Source organism: Astyanax mexicanus, chromosome 12, assembly GCF_023375975.1.
Source record: "Astyanax mexicanus isolate ESR-SI-001 chromosome 12, AstMex3_surface, whole genome shotgun sequence".
Classification (NCBI taxonomy): Eukaryota; Metazoa; Chordata; class Actinopteri; order Characiformes; family Acestrorhamphidae; genus Astyanax; species Astyanax mexicanus.
Window position 1 is genome coordinate 2,354,020 of NC_064419.1, and position 20,831 is coordinate 2,374,850.

Below are 20,831 nucleotides of genomic sequence, written 5' to 3' on the forward strand. Positions count from 1 at the left end.
GGAGCAGAGGTGGTCCGAGCGGCTAATGAAGCTCTGATTGATGGAGCAGCACTCTGTAAAGATAACTCCCGCTGAATGCCGATTACCAGAACCGCAATACGCTAATTCACCTGTTCAGAGAGAGTGCAGAACGCTGGTGGAGAATGCTGCACTTATTATATATCCTCCTGAGACCCACACTTTTGCTTGGTGTGCATTTTTAATTTAATTTAACTTGGGATTAGTGTGACCTAACAAGTATAAAAACTCTGTTTTTGTACAGGAAGTCATTTATTATTTTAACATTTAAAAATGATTCATTGTCATTTGGGATCAGAAGGACCCAATTAGTCTAAAAACTAAATTAAATGTAAAATTGGATGAGAATTTCTGAGAATGTCTAGACTGGCTGTAAAAACTTTTGACTGGGATTCCCGACACCTTGTTTTTAATCAATCGAGTGTAATGCTGTCATGTGACCACTAGATGGGACGGGCAGTATCTCCATATGAGGCCAAAGAGTTTATGCAGAGAAGAAGAAATGTAATGTCCCCATATGAGGACACTGGGTCTCAAGAGGATATACTGTACGTGCTATCACACAAAACTCATCATAATTTTGGTCACACTTTTTTATGAATTCTACATTCATATTGCATTATAAATACAAATATATTGTATTTTATAACAAACATAATGCTGTAAAATTGTTTAGTAATGCAGTATCAGTGCTACGTGACCCAAACAAGCAGTTTTTTATTTTTATTTTCTCATCTCATCTTATTAATGACTGCATTTATAACATGCAGAAATTCTCTATTATTATTTTAACTATAGTTTAACCCTCCTATTATGTTAAATTCTCAGAACCAGCAATGGTAATCGTGGGTCATATTGACCTGTCGCATATTTAATTATCCAAGAGATATCTGAAAAAAAAAATCTAACAAGCGGTGTGCATATTTAACTCCAGAGCTAATTATTATATATATTTATATATTTTTATATTTATTTTTTTACTGCAGTGATGTTTCTTTCCTCTAACAGGTAATGGTTCAATTAGGATAATTCATTCGTTTTTTTATAAACAAAAAAAAAATACATGTTCAAACTTTTTTTAAGGTTTCAATACTTTACTTTTACTCTTACTTTTAAAACACCAACATATAAAAAACACAATAATTTTACACATAAAATTGAAACATAACACTGAAATTTTGTTTTAGTTTTTGCATTTGTTTCAGGGGGTTGCAAATATGTGAGATGATCCATTTTTTTATATTATATGTAGATTATACTAATTAAGGAAAAACGTTTTATATTGAAAACTTCTAAGAAAAATATTTCCTTGATCTTCAATTTTTTTTTTTTTATAATTTTTTTCCATTTTTCCCCTACTTTCTCCCAAATTTATTCAGCCAATTACCCAACCCACTCACTAGGGTTCCTCCTATCACGAGTGTAAAGGAGGGTGAAGAAGACTAGCACATGCCTCCTCCGACACATGTGACATGTGAAGTCAGACTCCGCCTCTTTTTGAACTGCTGTAGCATCACAGCGCTACGCCAGCGCTACGGAGGAAAGCACAGCGACTCGGTTCTGATACATAGGAGTGATGAGGGGAAAGAGAGAGCACCATCTACTGTACTGGACAACTGTGCTCTCTCAGGGCTCCTGCAGCTGACCTCTCTATCATAGTGACAGCGCTTTAGACCGCTGGACCACTCAGCGCCCCCCAATGGCTGCTTTTATAATATGCAGAAATTTCTCCATCAATAAAATGAAACACAAAGATTTTTAGACCAAATTTCTTGGACTTTTCCAAAACTCTCTGGCTACTTTTGTTTTTCTAAAACTTATCCATTCCTGGAAATAACTTTTCCAGGTTTTTCATGGCCGTACGAACCCTGGCGCTAACTGCACATTTCGTTAACAGACGCCAGCATGTGCCTCCACTTAGCGAGCATCCTATATCAGCATAAAGCCACTTTATCCAAGGCCTTTTTCTGCCTCATTTGGTCACACAGGCCTGCATTAGAAAAGAAAATATCCGCCGTCGCCTGAAGAGAATTACTTCAGTAATTACTGATCTACTTTCATCCAGCGAAGAGCAGCTTTACTCTCCGAAGTCTGTAAACACTTGATGTGAAGAGTATAAAAGCTTAGCGGAGAGCTGAACCCCCCGCATTAGATTTCATCATTACACCATCCAGCTGTTTACACTGTCAGGGCTTATGTGTGCATACTTTTAATAAAGCGTCCACCGGCTCTGACTTGTGTCTCCGCATTAAACCGTAATTGCGAGGGTAGGAAGCATCGCAGTAACAAAAAACAGCATCTGCTCTTGAAATAATTGGATTTTGAGATAAAGCTCTGGCGTAGAGATCAGGTCAACTTAGCCATTTAAAACCACTGTGCAGTTTTCAAGTGTTCGCATTATTTTGTCCTTCATTTTGTTTTGTGTTTTTACACCAGCCAACAAAATGTCATTCCTTTGCACATTCCTTTTAGGGATTAGGGATGCTAATGATGATTGGATAATGGAATTATATCATTATCTGCTTTATTTTTCGTATTTATTGTGTTTTTTGTATTTATTGTTTGGCAGAAAGCAACCAACAAGTGATGCTGGCCACCCAAATTCAATTGGCCAACACTGGCCGCACCTTTTTTTTTAATGTATTGATTTAAGCTCATTTTTATTTATTTGCTTTAATTTTTTTAAGTTATAAACTTCAAACCCGGATGTCTAGTCTCTCCCCATAAGTTATCATTTTATTATATATTGGCATTACTTCCCTTTTCCTTCATAAAACTCCTGCTCTTCCTTTTTTTCAGGCGGTCCTGATGAGTGCCAGTTTCATCATCATAATGTTTTTGGTGGTCTTTGCGACTCTGGTCTCTGCTGGCTTTGTTAACTGTTAAACAAAAGAAACGTGTGGCCACACCTTAATGGCTATGATTTAATTAACTCATTCCCACACCTTAATAAGTCATGGCCACACCTTAATTATCTTGTTCCCACGCCTTAATTATCCTGTGGTAACACGTCATAATAACTTTCATTAATATATTTTTAACTTATGATAAGTAGATGTGAACAAAGCATTAGTTTATTCAACACATTTTTGCACATGATAATTAGTTGTCAGCAATGAAATCATTAGCATTAGCTCATCAGAATTTGAAAACTTATAAATCATAAGTAATAAGCAGTAATAATTTCAATTTCAATAATTTCAGTTAATGATATGTTAATTAAAGTTATTATCTTATATCTTGTTCCCAAGCATTAGGTTCTTGTTGCCATGCCTTAATAAGTTGTGGCCATGCATTATTTCATTATTTTTTTAACATGATGTTACTTTAGAGGCTCTGTAATTTAGTATTAATCTACAATGCAGAAAAAGTGTAATATCGAATATCGGCACAGGTCCAGAATTCCCACATCGTTGGAGCCTTAATTACTGCATTTATGGGCTTTTTTCGTTTTCCAGAACGGAATTAAGCGTAGTCTGGGACTATGCAGCACTTTTAAATGGAAATTTTCCATTTTTAAAGAAAAATTCAGTCTACAACTAGACATTAAAATGCAGCAGCGGTTCTGTAGACTAGTTATCTACCCGACAAATGTGTCCAGTCCTGTGTACCGCGGGGAGCTGTGGAATAGTCAGGAGCAGAGTCTGATTTTACTAATGAAACATCACAGCAGCAGAGGCAGTATTCAGCATGCAGGAGGAGGAGGAGGAGGAGGAGGAGGGACCACAGCACTGGAAATACTACACTGACATGCCAGAAGCCAATGAACAGGAACTAGGATTACTAATAGCCAATACATGTGGTAGAATGTGTATGTGCTCCAACTCCCATAATTCACGTCACCTAACCATGAGCATGCTGGCCAATGTTCATCCTCTCTCACAAGATCACACCTCACAACTTCCACAAATGTGGGCGTTCCCAAGCCCCAAGCCCTCTTCGGAGGCAACACGTCATGATCAATTTACATACAGTGCCTTGCAAAAGTATTCGGCCCCCTTGAACCTTTTTTTTTTATAACCTGTTGCCACATTTCAGGCTTCAAACATAAAGATATGAAATTGCATTTTTTGTAAAGAATCCACAACAAGTGGGACACAATTGTGAAGTGGAATTAAATTTATTGGATTTTAAACTTTTTTTTTTAGAAATTCACAGAAGCTCAGTGATGATCTCTGAATGATCCAACGTTGACCTAAATGACTGATGATGATGAATAGAATCCACCTGTGCGTAATCAAGTCTCTGTATGAAAAAACTAAAAACGAAGGAACTTTGGTGTTTTTCCCAATGGATTTCTTGCAGCTGCTTTATGGCACTGAGATCTAGATGCTATTTATCAGAAAGATTAAGTTCAACCCTTTCTAACCATATATGCTTTATGCTGATGCGTGAAGGCAATCCTGAGTAATTAAGCTGAGAACACAAGGTGTGATTTTGGACGGAAAATCTGTGCGTAGAGTTGTAAGGGTTAATTGCATCTCATTAGCTTCTTCTTAACCCTTGTGTGGTGTTCGGGTCTGTGGGACCCGTTTTCATTTTTCATCAAATGATACTAAAAAAATATTTTTTCTAAGTCAAACTCATTGTCATTGGCTCATTTTTTGTGAAAAACATATATCAAAACACATTTTCGATAAACACACACTGTACCCCCCCCCCTCTTCCCCCCTACACCCCCCCACCCCCCCCACCCCCCCCTACACCCCCCCGCCCCCCTACACATTTATATTACATACAGTATGTTTGGCCAAGGGCTAATAAACATTGCTTCATTTGTAAATTTGAAACTAAACCAATTTTCTACTCATTTCTTGAGTTTAATTCATTTTCTTTTACATTTTATTTAAAAAAAAAACTAATAAAAAAAGAGTAGCACTTTTTGAAAGAAATGTAACATAAGAAAGGTAAAGGGTAAATATTAACCATGTAAGCTGTTTATATTGCTTGCAATTTAGGTGAAGCAAGCATGTGTAAAGCATTTTAATGTAAAATTGCTTAAACAAAGTAAACGAGTAACAAAAATATGAACACCACACAAGGGTTAAATCCAGTGTGATGGCATGCAGAGCCCAAATCATGAAGATTATCTCACTGTCCAAATATTTATGGGTCTAACTGTTCTGTAAGTCATTTTTAACCAAACTGCCAGCCAATACTAGCATCTGGAGAGTAACACCGCTGGACGCTAGCACTGCTAGCATGGCTAAACAGAGAGAACGGAGAGGCTGGTTCTAACATGAGGTTTTCAGTCACGTAGGACAGAAAGGCTCTGCAGCTTCCCTCCCGCTCCGGAGAAAAGTCGCATATGGATCCATCTCTTCTCCCCTCGAATCGCAAATCAAATCAGCCGACCCGACGAGTGAAAAGTGTTTGGCTTCATAAATGCATTCGATAAAAGAGAGCAGAGCGCGAGGCTGGAGAGGCTACAGACTCTCGCAGGATTGCCAATTCCCCCGAGCCGCAGATATTTAGTGGCCTCTAACAGCTCGGGCGGCGCGTGGGCAAACGCAGGCAGACGTGAGCGGAAAGCGAGCGCGGGAACGTGGGGGATGGGGGGATGGAGGGAGGGAGGGAGGGAGGGAGCGAGCGAGGGGATGTCAGATCAGCCTCAGTCTGAGCGAGACACGCCGTCCAGAATAAAACGCCCGACTGAATCCACTGCCTCCAGTCCCCAACACCACTCCACCACTCCACCTTCACTCCTCTTTCTCTCTTTCTCTTTCTCTCGCTCTCACTTCTCTCTTCTCCCGCTCGCTTAGCGTTCATTTCTCCCTCTTTCCTCTCTGTGGGCTACAATACCAATGGATGTCTCTGCTGCATTGATATTATGTACTCTCTCTCTCTCTCTCTCTCTCTTTTACATTCAGTGGTTTCCTGGTGTCTTTCCTTCTTCCTATCTCGCTCTCTTTTACAGTCCCCGGTCTCTATCGTTCTCTCTCACTCTCTTTTACAGTCCCTGGTGTTTCTTTCCCTCTCGCTCTCTTTCTCTCTGTCTTTTACAGTCACTTGTCTCTATCTTTCTCTCTCATTCTGTCTCACACTTTCTCTCTCACTCTCTCTTTTACATTCCCTAGTGTTTATCGCTCACTCTCTCTCTTTCTGTTACAGTCACTTGTCTCTCTCTTATTGTCTCTCTCTCACTTTCACATTCATTGATGTCTTTCTCTTTCACTCTTTCTCTCTTTCTCTTTCTCTCTTACAGTTACTGATGTTTCTATGTCTCTCTTTCACAGTCCCTTGTATCTTTCTTTCTGTCTCTTTCTCTCTTTTTTTCTCTCTTTTACAGTCCCTGATGTCTCTTACAATGTCTCTCTCTTTCACATTCCTTGGTGTCTTTTTCTCACTCTTTCTCTCTTTTACAGTCCCTTGTCTCTCTCTTTCTCTCTCTCTCTTTCAGTCCCTCATGTTTCTCTCTCTCTGTCTCTCTCTCTTTTACAGTCCCTGATGTTTCTCTCTCTCTTACAGTGTCTCTCTCTCTCTTTCTCTCTTATAGTTACTTATGTTTCTCTGTCTCTCTTTCACAGTCCCTGATTTCTCTCTCTCTCTCTCTCTCTCTCTCTGTCTCTTTCTCTTTTACAGTCCCTGATGTTTCTCTCCCTCTCTCTCTCTCTCTCTCTCTCTCTCTCTCTCTCTCTCTCTCTCTCCGCTGGTTCCTGATGATGACTCTGCACTGACAGAGCTTTGCCATTAATGAGGCACAGAGATGAGAGAGAGAGGGAGAGGGGGAAGGAGGGGTGTGGAAGCGAGGAAATAGAGGGAGACAGTAAAAAAGAGAAGAGATAATGTGGCTAAAAGTGACAGAGAGTCAGAGAGTGAGGGCGACTGGCAGAAAGAAGACGAAAAGAGGATAAGTGCAGAGAAATGTACGGTAACTGGACAGACGTCAGTTCTTCCGCTTGGTTTCTCAGCAGACTGAACTGAAACGGTAAAAGCTGAAGCTTAGTTTTATCTCAGTTTTAGTTTTAGCTTTTATGTGAAGCGTTTATGCGATGCCTCGCCTTGCCTTAATAACAGCAGCAGTCCTGCCAGGTCAGGATTAGCTCTATTCTCTTGTCTCAGTCTATTTCAGTTCTCTTCTCCCAGAACGAGGCGAACCCTGAGCTCAGAGGACGCGTGAGGATATTCCTGATATATTCAGATTCAGAACTGGAGGACTAGTCTACTGAATTTATGAGTCACAGTGTCCCAGTGTTACATCACGTCTATTAAAATTGATAGGGATCTGGATCTCTGCACCTGCTTTCTCATGTGCCTTCTTTGGACCGGACCTTCTGACTTTTTCATGGGACCTCGACTTTCAATGGGATGCAAAACCCTGTGCAAAACCCTGTGCAGTCTCTGTGCAAAACCCTGTGCAGTCTCTGTGCAAATCCCTGTGCAGTCTCTGTGCAATCACATCACTATCTGAAGTTGTGCACATATTGAGTTCAGTGTGATAACGAGCTTAGCGTCCCGAAGCAGTGGAGACTGTGTTTTTTTCATATCTGTATTTTTAAAAATGTGGGTAATAAATCAGGTTAAACTGCACCTGAACAGCAATGTAGCTCACATATGAAGATAATATTTGATAGGTGTGTTTGGAGCGAGGCCAGATCACATTTTCACCACAAACAAACCCTTTTGGAGTTGGAGATTGAGACCACTTCCTCTTGCAGGTCTTAGTGCGGTTTGTTTTGTTCTGTACCCAAGTAAAATTACTGTTTTTACACCTGCTGAAATAGTTGCACAGACCATGCATTTTAACCGGACAAAATAGCACTGATGTAAAAAACATAAAAAGAAGTGGCCTATATATGTCATAATATGATGTGACTAATTAATAACTAATCTAGCCTTTATAAAAGAGTGTAAGTAGGAAAATATTGTTGAAAGAAAGACATAAGAAGTACAGTTTGCAGTTTTAACCACAAGTCATGTAGGAACACAAGCAAACAAGAAGTTGGAAGAAGGTGCTGTAGTCAGATAAGACCAAGAGTTAAACATATTGGCCTAAAAACAAAGCACTTTGTGTGGCGGAAAAGTAACACTAAAAAAACATCCCCACTGTGAAACATGGTGGTGGCAGCATCATGCTGTGGGGATGATTTTTTTCTTCAGCAGGGACAGAGAAGTTGGTCAGATTTGATAGGAAGGTGGATGGAGACAAATACTGGGCAATCCTGGAAGAAAAGCCTGCTACTAACCCCAGCTAGCACTGATGGAAGACTACTAGCATTAGCCGCTAACTGTACTAACCTCTAGCCCTTTTGCTATTCGGAGGTGAGTATTACCAGTGTATAGCCTGCTACGAACCCCAGCTAGTACTGCTGGAGCAGCATTAACATTATTTATTAGCTAACGTTAATGCTAATTTCTAATTAGCTAATGCTAAAGCTGCTGCACCCAGCCTTAGTGTTACTCAGAAGCGCTTTACTCACCAAGATAAACCGATTTTAGGAGAGAAATCTGTGTAGATTAACATCCAGTGTTTGTTTTATATATTTTTTAAAGAATTACAGTTTTGTTTACTTTGCTTAGCTTAGCTAAGCTGAATTAGAAGGAAAACATGGCGACACCCTTGTTCCTTACTAGTGTCGACTTATAATCGAAAATAGACATTTATTGATAGTTTGCCTTATGATACAGTGTGACTTATAATCTTTCAATCGTTTGTTTATTGATTTCTTTTTACAAGGAAAAATAATCAAAATCTTTTCTTGTATTGTTTACATTTTTTTCATTTTAATGTATTTAAAAAAATTAAAAAATACAGTAATGTAATGTGATGTAGTGCTTGAAAGCACAAAGTTAAAAGAAATTCACGAGAATTCACGAGAACTCTCGCGCAGACTGGTGTGAACCTGGCAGGACTGAGGAGCACTACAGCTTGCTTGGAATGAAAATGGAACAGTAGAACAATGTTTTGTTTCCATCTTTCCATTTCAGTGCTCAGGACTGTGAAGACAACAGCAACTAAAACAGAGAGTTCAGTCCAGTAATTTATGGACTGCATTACAGAGCGAGAGAGAGAATAGTGAACAGAGAGAGAGAGAAAGAGAGAGAGATATAGAGAGCAGTACGGTAAACTCTCTCAGTCGGGGTCGTTATAAAGATGTAACTCCTGAGGACACCTCGCTCTCTCTCCCAGCCCCCCCCCCCCCCCCCCCCCACGCTCTGCTCATGCAGGTACCATCAAACACCTGACAGGGTGACTCAGCGTTTTCACGCCAGCCTCTTTTTGCTGAGTTAACGTCTCCGAGGAGCTCCTACTGTAGACACCGCAGGCCACCCACAGGCCCCGCCCCCTCCTCTCTCTCTCCACTAATACAATTCCCCCCGGTGTCACGACATGCTGATCATCCCCCGGCTCTAAGAAAAGATCCTGCACCCACCTGCAGCAATTTACAGCCTGAAATATCATAAAATACATAAAGAATCTGGACTGAACCTGCTTTATAAACATTAACATGAACCACAACTAAGAATATAATACTGTAACAAATTGCTATAAGATCTAACCAATAAATCCAATTAATGATTCCCAACGTTGTCTATCTGTCTGTGTTACACTAAAAACTCCATTTCCCATGATGCACCTGCATCTAGCCTCCCGAACATGCTGGATAACGTGATGCTTTTGGCTTCTGGCTCACCTGATTACTGAGATTACACACACCTGTCTTCCGCTGTATAAATACCCCTGTTTTTTCCGTTTTTTTTTCCCAGTTCAGTGCCTGGTATCAAATCTAGTTGTCATATTCTAACCCTTTTGCATTGCCCTTCTACATCATTGTCTACTTACTGGGTATGACTTCCTTGTCTGCTCACTCTGGTATGTTGTTTTTTCAGTTTGAACTGTTCTGTTATGGGCCTTGCCTGTCCCTGACTATTCATATACATTTTTTAGCCCTTTGTTTAACTGTGCTATACTGTGTACTGTTGGCACCCCCATTTCCCACCCATACTGAAACCTCATTGGCCAACTATGTGCGAGGAGAGGACAATCAAGATGCTCAGGATTTGTCACTAATGCGAGTGATGAGTCTTCCTCTCTCGTCCTTTTTTCTCTTGTATGAACTCCAATAATAGTTGTTGGGTAAGACTCCTAACTCTACCTTGTGTGCCCACCTTTTGCTGTAAACAAAATGAAAATGAACCATTTTTTATATTTAGCATTTTCTTTCACAGGCCCCTCCCCCTCTTTCCATTCTCTCCGCTGAGTACAAATCCCCCAGTGACACGCAGACCATCTCCCGGTTCTAAGAATAGAACCTGCGCCCACCTGCTGCAATTTACCGCCATAAATATAATGAACAGAACTTGGCCTGAACCTGCTCAATATCTGAACATTTTTATGAGCAGCATTTCTCAAATCTTCAAATCCTGACTACAGTCCACTGACTCATACTGCTGCAGCCCACCTCTGACTACAGCTGCTCCAATAATCTACAGCCCTTATCAACCACAGAGCTTACTAAACCTACCTAAAGCTCTGAAGGCTTATAACAGCTCATAAAGCACCTATTCATTACAGGAACATTACGTATAATATTTTTTGAGTAGTACTAAATCGTAATATAATCACGATGTGTGATCAGTTATTAGGGCATCGCTTTGCTGCAGAACTGTAGTAAGTATGTTTGGTACCACTTTCTATGAATGTCATGTCATGTTTTTACAATGCATTCATAAAGCATTATAAACAAGGTTATAGACATCATAAAATTGTATAAATTGTATGAATTTGGATCAAGATAAGATGTTTTGTGTCAATACTAAGAACCTCAACAAAGCTATCTTAACAAAGCATGCTAAGAGCATGATAAGAGCGTATTTTTTTTGGATTAAAAGCGTGAATTCAGCTGTAACTGGAAATATCTGCGCCGTAAAACTGTGCTGGACTGAGGTGCGCAGCTTTCAACACATGCGTTCACAAGCACGTGCCCAACCATGTGGATGAAGACCGTGCGGTTACGTCGTGTTTACTCCAGCACAGGTTCTCCAGCACAGGCTCTACTGCACAGACTCTCCAGCACAAGCTCTACTGCACAGGCTCTACTGCACAGGCTCTCCAGCACAGGCTTTCCAGCACAGGCTCTACTGCACAGAGTCTTCAGCGCAGGCTCTCTAGCACAGGCTCTACTGTGCAGGCTCTCCAGCACAGGTTCTCCAGCACAGGCTCTCCAGCACAGGCTCTCCAGCACAGGCTCTACTGCACAGAGTCTCCAGCACAGGCTCTCTAGCACAGGCTTTACTGTGCAGGCTCTCTAGCACAGGCTCTACTGCGCAGGCTCTTCAGCGCAGGCTCTCTAGCACAGGCTCTACTGCACAGGCTCTTCAGCGTAGGCTCTACTACACCAGCTCTACTGCCAAGGCTCTACTACACCAGCTCTACTGCCAAGGCTCTACAGTGCAGGCTCTCTAGCACAGGCTCTACTACACAGGCTCTCCAGCACAGGCTCTACTACACAGGCTCTACTACACCAGCTCTACTGCCAAGGCTCTACAGCGCAGGCTCTACAGCGCAGGCTGTCAAGCACAAGCTTTACTGCACAGGCTCTCCAGCACAGGCTCTACTACACCAGCTTTACTGCCAAGGCTCTACAGCATAGGTTCTCCTGCACAGGCTCCTTTACAGGCTCTACTGCACAGGCTCTGCTAAAGCAAAACTTGCACTCTGGACCTCATGCTGCTGCTACCTGCAGGCTCTCCAGCACAGCACAGGCTCTACTGCACAGGCTCTACTGCACAGGCTCTCCAGCGCAGGCTCTCCGGCGTGTGTGGTGCCATGGCACGCGGCTCCAGAGAATACAGCAAATTTGAACCTTTCAGCAGTTCACTAGTGAAGACAAATGGCACGGCGTGTTCGGGGCCCCGGTGACTGATCTATATTAATGTCTGGCACAGCTTCAGCATCCTGCATATGCTAACTCCATTAGAGGGTCAGAACCTGGCTCTGCCTCCACCCCTCCCATACACACCCTGGGGGGGCTGGATTTAGAAAGGTTGCAGGTGCAGGTGTGTGTGTACTTCTCTCTCACACACACATTCACAGAAACACACCGAACCACACAGAAAGAGGGAAAAAAGCCTATACACAAACACACACACACACACACACACACACTCTTTGGACTGCATCCCACTGCACACAATGCAGTGTGTTTTTTGCTCTGGATGCTGTGCCTCTCTGTGGTGCATCTGCTGCTCAAGCATCTTTACATAACACTCATACAGTGCAGGCATGCACACACACACACACACACTACATTTCCATGGAGAAGTTTACCACAGACAGCTACGTAACAACTGTATTTATTTCCTTTTACGGCAACTGACATAAAAACACACATAAACCAACATTTATAAAGGCTTATAACATTAAGCATCGTCTTTAATAAATAGGCTACGGCTTTTTTCAGGACAAAGATAGATAGATAGATAGATAGATAGATAGATAGATAGATAGATAGATAGATAGATAGATAGATAGATAGATAGATAGATAGATAGATAGATAGATAGATAGATAGATAGATAGATAGACACAGACAGACAGACAGACAGACAGACATTAATTTAATATATATTTTTGCTACATTGTAAATGAATACTGAAGTAATCCAGACTATACAGAACCACATAATGAATCCTGTATTAACTTAACCAAAATTCTTATTTGGGGAGCTTGTGGTTTCTGAGGCTGGTAACTCTGATTAACTTATCCTATGCAACAGAGGAAACTCTCGCTCTACCTTTCCTGGGGCCCTCCTGATGAGGGCCAGTTTCACCATAAAGTTTTGAATGGTCTTTGCAGTGACTGCACTTATATACTTCTATGTTTTGATAGATAAATAAGCTACGGCTTTTGTCAGGAGATAGATAGATAGATAGATAGATAGATAGATAGATAGATAGATATATAGATAGATAGATAGATAGATAGATAGATAGATAGATAGATAGATAGATAGATAGATAGATAGATAGATAGATTATTCTCCATTAGAGCACAAATCAATGCTCTTCAGTCTGACCTGGATTAAATTCGGGGGACCGAACCTCGCTCTAATATGCCTTCATCCCCCGTTTCACAGCTTCAGCTTCACCCAGCTACAACAACACTGCCTCAGATACCCCACCACCTCTCTCTGTATCTCTCTCTTACTCTCTCTCTCTTTCTGTCTATGTCTCTCTGTATCTCTCTTTCTTTCTGTATCTCTCTCTCTATTTCTCTCTCTTTCTGTGTTTCTCTCTTTATCTTTCTCGCTATGTCTCTCTCTCTATCTTTTTCTGTATCTCTCTCTGTATCTCTGTGTCTCTCGCTATTTCTCTCTTTCTTTCTGTGTTTCTGTCCATGTCTATCTCTCTCTGTATCTCTCTCTCTCTCTCTCTCTCTCTCTCTCACAGCTCTGGTGGTTAAGCTCGCCCAGACAACACAACTCAGCAGCATCTTACTTATTGTCAGAGTGGCATTACATTTAGAAGAGCAGCATTAGAACGGACGATCAACACACACACACACACACGCAGACACACACACACACACACACTCACACACACACTCGCAGACTCACAGCTACACTTGCACACACTCCTCTGCGCTGTCAGGCTGGATTACGTGGTGCTGGAAACATGAGCATAAAATCTCCAGCAGCTGCCACAGGCTGTGAGACACAACGCTGCAGGCTCCCAGAAACCACACACACACACACACACACACACACAAAACTCACACACACACACACACACACACACACAAGTGCACACACACAAACACACTCCCAGAAAGAGAGAGAGAAAGAGAAGCTGGAACAGACAATACTTAAAATGGACCATAAACACCTGCACTCTGGAAAATATAACATCGTCATCATCATAATCATCATAATCATCATTATCCTTTTAATATACAGCTCTGGACAAAAATGAGAGAGCACTTCAGTTTCTGAATCAGTTTCTCTGATTTTGCTATTTATAGGTTTATATTTGAGTAAAATGAACATTGTTGTTTTATTCTATAAACTACAGACAACATTTCTCCCAAATTTTAAATAAATATTCTCATTTAGAGCATTTATTTACAGAAAATGAGACATGTCTGAAATAACAAAAAAGATGCAGTGCTTTCAGACCTCAAATAATGCAAAGAAAACAAGTTCATATTCATGAAGTTTTAAGAGTTCAAAAATAATCAATATTTGGTGGAATAACTCTGGTTTTTAATCACAGGTTTTTTAATGCACCTTAGCATCATGTTCTCCTCCACCAGTCTTACACACTGCTTTTGGATAACTTTATGCTTTACACTCCTGGTGCAAAAATTCAAGCAGTTCAGTTTGGTGGTTTGATGGTTTGTGATCATCCATCTTCATCTTGATTATATTCCAGAGGTTTTCAATTTGGTAATATTAAAGAAACTCATCGTTTTTTAAGTGTATCGTATTTTTGTCATGAGCTGTATATGTGAGGGTGGATTTCAGAATATTAAAAAGAAAAGTGAAATGTACAGTAGTGGTTTAAATAATGATAGAATGGGGACACAACTGCATAATTGTGGAGCTGCTTAATGATGAACCACTCATAGAGGTCAATCAACACCTTGGAGAAGCCCTGAATTAACCAATCGTAAGGATCAATCACATAAATTGGAGTGTGTAAATGACGTAAAAAAAGCTAACTCATTTGGAGGTGTGGAGTTAGCTCTGCAAAAAAAGAATAGCTTTTAGAGGATCGACAATTAGAAACTTTTGATTAGTTTAAATTTTTAATGAGTTTAAGAGATTAATAGAGATTAATGCTGCTGCTGTTTCTAGAGCAGAGCAACATTTCAGGATCTCTGAGAGCAGAGAGCATATGGAGCACTGCAGAAGAAGCAAGGTAAATGCTGGAATTGGGGGTAATTGAAGAGTCACAGATCTGTCGCCCGGAGTCATTGTTGTTATTCCGGAGCCGATATAGAAGTCAGCATTTCGGCTAAGACTTCCAGAAGCTGAACGAGGTCACCGAGTTCATTAACTCCTGCTACAGGTGAAGAAACTAATAGATTTGTTCGAGAGGTTGTGCTTTTTCTCCAATCTCAACCTCTTTAAAAGCTGTTGGCCTGACTCTTTACCAAGGCTGGGTACAATACTGCACTCTGCACACTCAAAAAAGGCCTCTGTGAGTATCACATCCTGCCCTTTGGGCTATTTAAGGCGCCATAGATATTTCAGTAGTACGTGGACAAAGTGCTACAACTATTTCCCTGCTATTTACCATATTTTTAAATGCCCACCTTTAAAAGTTTCTTTCTACTGCATTTAGTTTGAATTTCTGGTCAATTTATATTAAATAGTTTTTAATTGTATTGCATTTAAAGTAACTGTACTGTAAAGAAACTACTACTGTGGACACACAGTACTACTACTGTGAGTGAAGTTTCTCCAGCAGCAAGGCTGGAGCAGCATTAGCATTAGCTGCTTACCACAGCACTACCTCTTTCGCTGTTCACAGGTGAGTATATCAGACTGTGGCTTGCGTGTTTACCATATTAAAACAAGATGCATGGCATGAACCGCTAACTAATAGCGCCCTGGGTTACTTGAAACACTCAGACAGTGTAGTGTAGTGATATGAAGTGCTAGGAGCTTTTACTAGCGCTAATCAAAACCGTTGTTCCTTACTATTGTTGCCTAAAATGCATTTTAGAATCCAGTGCACCTATAATTAGACCTTCATTGATGGTGCGCCTTAAAATAGGGTAATAATATCTACCACCATCCAAAGAAGAGGAGCTGTGTCTGTGGTTAAAAGTGCTAAATTTAAAACAAAATATAATTTTGCACAAGCATGCACAATTTTGTGTACTTTTGTGTATCTTCTCGTGTACTTGTGTACATTTTAGACACAATATTTGTCAATTCCCTTCTCCTGGATGAATAGCAGATTGCATATTATAGCAAATTTATGCAGAAAAACATGAAATTCACAAACTTTTTCTTGTCACTGTTTGATAAAAAGGGCTACTTGTTTCTCCAACTCAGTGTGCTGTGTTTAATTCTCATTTTCTTCCAATTTCTTTCACATTCTCTAAATTTCTGAGTATATTTTACTTCTCATTCTGTAGGATTATCATTACAGTGGTTGTGTATATATATATCAGTGGTCTGTTGCCATGCCGGAAGTTCTAACACATATTAAACAAACGTGGCTCCCTGCTTGTTGTCATGCAGAATAATGGGGACAGCACTGCATGTGTGGGTGGCATCTAAATAGACATTGGCGAAGCATCTCGTGATGCTCCAGAGGGATTTGCAGCCTGTGTGAGGGCCAGTTTCATCAGTAACCCATTGCCAAGTGATGGTGGCCCACCTGATTTTACTCATTAGACCATTATGAGCGTAAATCAGAGAGTTAGATTAGGGTATCCCCAAATATATGCATGGCTCTGGTCCACCAGTGACATTGGTCTATTCACTACAGCTATATTTCAGGACCATGGACAGCAGTCACATAAAATACTTCATTAAATGAAACTAAATATAGCAGGCAGTGTAACTAGTGCATCTTAAAAAATGTGAATATCATTGAAAAGTTATTTTATTTCATTCATTCGGTTCAAAATGTGAAACTCATATATTATATAGATGTATTACAAACAGAGTGATCTATTTTAAAGCGTTTATTTATTTTATTGCTGATGATTATGAAGCTTACAGCCAATGAAAACACAAAAAAGCAGTGTCTTAGAAAATTAGAATATTATATAAGACCAATTGGTACTTTTAGCAGTGTGGGCAGTGTGCCAAGTCCTGCTGGAAAATGAAATCCGCATCTCCATTAAAGTTGTCAGCAGAGGAAAGAAGCATGAAGTGCTGCAAGACTGCACTGACTTGATAAAAAAAAAACACAGTGGACCAACACCAGCAGATAGCAGACATGTCCCTTTATCCAAACCATCACTGAATGGAGGAAACTTCACACTAGACCTCGAGCAGCTTGAACTGTGTGTCTCTCCACTCTTCCTCCAGACTCTGATCCCTTGATTTCCTTTAAATAAAATGTAAAATTTACTGATGATCAGTGATGGTTTGGAGAGACATGTCTGCTATCTGCTGGTGTTGGAATATATATTTTATTCATTGTCTGAACAAAACCATCTATCTTCAGGATGGTAACTTTACAGGATGAGCTAAAGATGACAGCACAAAATACTTTTTTATATTATATAAGGTCTTGCTTGTGACATTTAAAGCCCTGTCGGCCGAGCACAGCAGTCCAGACCACTTCTGCTCAGTCGATGCAACGACTCCCAACTCCCAGCATCCCTCACAGCTCACAGCTGGTGAAAGATCATTTGTATATAGCTCAGAAACCCTGGGACAGCATTTCACAGTGTGATATGAATGTCTGATAGAAGTTTTTTTTTTATATTCATATTAAAACCATATTTGTTGAGGCTAGCTTATGCAGCTAAATGAATTACAGCTCTCACTGCTTGTATTTGGGCTCTTCACAACTAAAAGAGATATACAGTTCTAGAAAAATAAATAAGAGACCACTAAAAATGATGAGTTTCTTTGATTTTACCAAATTAAAAACCTCTGGAATATAATCAAGAGGAAGATGGATGATCACAAGCCATCAAACCAACCAAGCTGAACTGCTTAAATTTTTGCACCAGTAGTAAAAAGGTTATCCAAAAGCAGTGTGTAAGACTTGTGGAGGAGAACATGATGCCAAGATGCCTGAAAACTGTGATTAAAAACCACCAGAGTTATTCCACCAAATATTGATTTCTGAACATGTTTTCTTTGCATTATTTTATTTTTGTTATTTCAGCCATTTCTCATGTTCTGCAAATAAATGCTCTAAATCCTCTCAAAATGGTAGAATATCATTGAAAAGTGTGATCTACCCAAAAATCAGTGTATCAGAAAATAAGATTGTTATATTAAACTACCAAATTGGTCCATTTTTAGCAGTGTACATTTTTGGCAGTGTGCCAAGTCCTGCTGGAAAATAAAATTCACATCTCCGTAAAAGTCGAACTCTTAAATCTTAAAACTTAATGAATATTTTGAGAACTTGTTTTCGTTGCATTATTATTTTTTTTTTTGTGATTTCAGCCATTTCTCTCATTTTCTGCAAATAAATGCTCTGAATGACAATATTTTTATTTGGAATTTGGGAGAAATGTTGTTCTGTAGTTTATAGAATAAAACAAAATATTAATTTTACTCAAACATAAACCTATAAAAAAAAGCAAAATCAGAGAAACTGATTTAAGAACTGGCTGATGGATGCATGTATAATAAGCGTAGAGTTTGAAAGGTTAATAGTGAACACAGTGGAAGGAAAAAGAAGAAGAAAAGAAGAGCCTCTGCTGCCAACAAGTACCAGACTCCACCTGTTTCACTTCCAGCCACAGCAAACACAGAGGATAAAAGGCAGTTTGTCGGGGACTGGAGTGACTCAGAGAGTCCCTGAGAGACTCCCAAATCAAACCTCTCGCCGACTCTCTCAACAACCAGCTCTCCTCTCCTCTTCTCTACTCTATTTTCCCACAGATTCCCCGAGACGAGACGAGTCGAGACGAGAGAGAGTGCGGAGAGACGACTCATCGCCTAATCACTGCACACCTGCCCACCTGTCCCCTCCTCCAGTTGGTTATCCCCACCAGCTGCCTAAAAACCACTCGTCTTCTACCTCCAGCACCGCAAACGCCCAATCACCCACGCCCTCCTCCACCTCCACGGCATGTCTGATTGTGAATAAACACTCTCCGGGGCCTGGAGATCACAGACACACAGTGTCTCTGATACGCCGTCGTCTCGTCTCGGCTCGTCTCGGCCGTCTCCGCTCCCCGGCAGTGCCTCTGATGTGTCTGGTTTTTGGAGAGCTCTTGGTTTTGTAAAGCTGTTTTTGCAACTAGATCCTACAACACCGACGTGAAGTACCGCGGCTCAGTACCGCTGAGAGCATAATTGCAATGATTTGTTGATTGAATGGATCACAATTATGATTATTCATAATTTCTTTTTTCATAAATGATGCTGTCATTTATGTGAGCTTAATGAAAATTACAGTATACAAAGTATATAAAGTGTGAAGGACACTTTAACCAGACATACAGGGGTTGGACAATGAAACAGTTCTGGTGGAAACAGGAGAGTTGAGGTGCACTTTGAGTACACATTCTGCGTGATTTGATCAGCCGTGGTTTTATGGAGTTTTTTTGGGGGATACAATCCGGGTTAGCACCCGAACATCCCTTTCAGAGAGCTTCCTCTTACAGCGTCCACAGTTAATCCTGTTGGATGTGGTCGGTCCTTCTTGGTGGTATGCTGACATTACCCTGGATACCGTGGCTCTTGATGCATCACAAAGACTTGCTGTCTTGGTCACAGATGCTCCAGCAAGACGTGCACCAACAATTTGTCCTCTTTTGAACTCTGGTATGTCTCCCATAATGTTATAGTGTTCATTGTAATATTTAGAGCAGAACTGTGCTCTTACCCTGCTAATTGAACCTTCACACTCTTACAGCTCTTACTGGTGCAATAATGTGCAATTAATGAAGATTGAACACCTGGCTGCTCCAATTTAGCCATGAAACCTGTTTCAGTTTCATTGTCCAACCCCTGTATCTGTGCACACACACACAGTTACAGACAGGGACTAACAGTTATTCTGATAACTGTTCAGTTAATCTGTTTGTTATGTTTTTCAATGAATTGATTATTAATCAGATAAAAAAGCCAAGGAAAAAAGCTAAATTTGATTTCCAGCATTTGATTTAATATTTCACACTGTTTCACTAATGTTGTATGTTTTAAACTTTACTGTAAGGAACACATAGCCTACCATCATTAACCCTGCTATTAAAACTATGGCATAATGTTTAATAACGAAAGCTCTGCTAGTCTTAGAGTCTCTGTAAAACACCAAATCCACCGGAGATCCTATTTAAACCTATAGTACACCTATAGTAGTCCAGGTCCAGAAAGTAAAAATCCACTCCAGGGTTTTCCCAAAAATGAATCAGACCCAAATTTAACACACAAAAAATTTAAAATACATAGGGTAAACACTGTGATAGCCGGATTTATAATGGAAGCAGAGAGCAGATATCTTACCGTGACAGTTTTTATCCGTCCTCCTCCTTTAGTGCAGGTCCAGCCGGAGTGGTTGAACAGCAGCCCACAGATCTCTCCCTCTGAACACGGGGTCATCTCACACCACTGCCTGCTCTTCACTATCCTCGCTGCACACAGAAACACACAGAAACACATTGACTGAATGACCCATTAAGCTACAGTATCTGTTTTTTGTGCATTTTCATATCTGCAGTTATTAGCCTTGTTAAAACTGACTCTAGTTTTAGTTCACAATCAATGTGATTTGGTTGGGCAGTTGTAAATGCAGCATTTACTACCAATAAGTGCTGCTAACCACGGCTAGCGCTGCTGCTAACTGCTAACTGCTAACTGCGCTGTTGAAAATATTGGAAATCTAAGCTTACTGTAAATAAATGGAAGCACTTTACTCACCCAAATAAACATTTTTTTCAGCAGAGAAATCTTTGTAGATTAACAACATGGTGACACCCTTGTTCCTTACTATTGCTAAACTCGAGTGAGGTATATATATATAGTAAAATGAGGCAAATCCTGTTTAACTACTCTAGGAGGCTCTAGGAACATTGGGTTTAGCCTGACTAAAATTCGAAAAAGCCTGTTTTGGAACTGCTGGTTGAGCTGCCACATTTAAGGTGGAATTTAAGGTGGAAGAGAAAACGCTTCTCTTCCACCTTAAATGCTATAGCTAACGTGTTGGCTAAAAGGACA

General features: G+C 40.4%; 1 protein-coding gene across 1 annotated transcript in view; it reads right to left on the reverse strand.

Moving 5' to 3' along the window:
• Positions 1-20,831, reverse strand: part of tafa5l (TAFA chemokine like family member 5, like) — a 76,678-nt gene that overhangs the window by 11,273 nt on the left and 44,574 nt on the right. Inside the window, exon 4 of the mRNA XM_022670620.2 lies at positions 20,121-20,248. Within this exon, the coding sequence (XP_022526341.2) occupies positions 20,121-20,248 (128 nt within the window). The remainder of the gene's footprint in view (positions 1-20,120; positions 20,249-20,831) is intronic.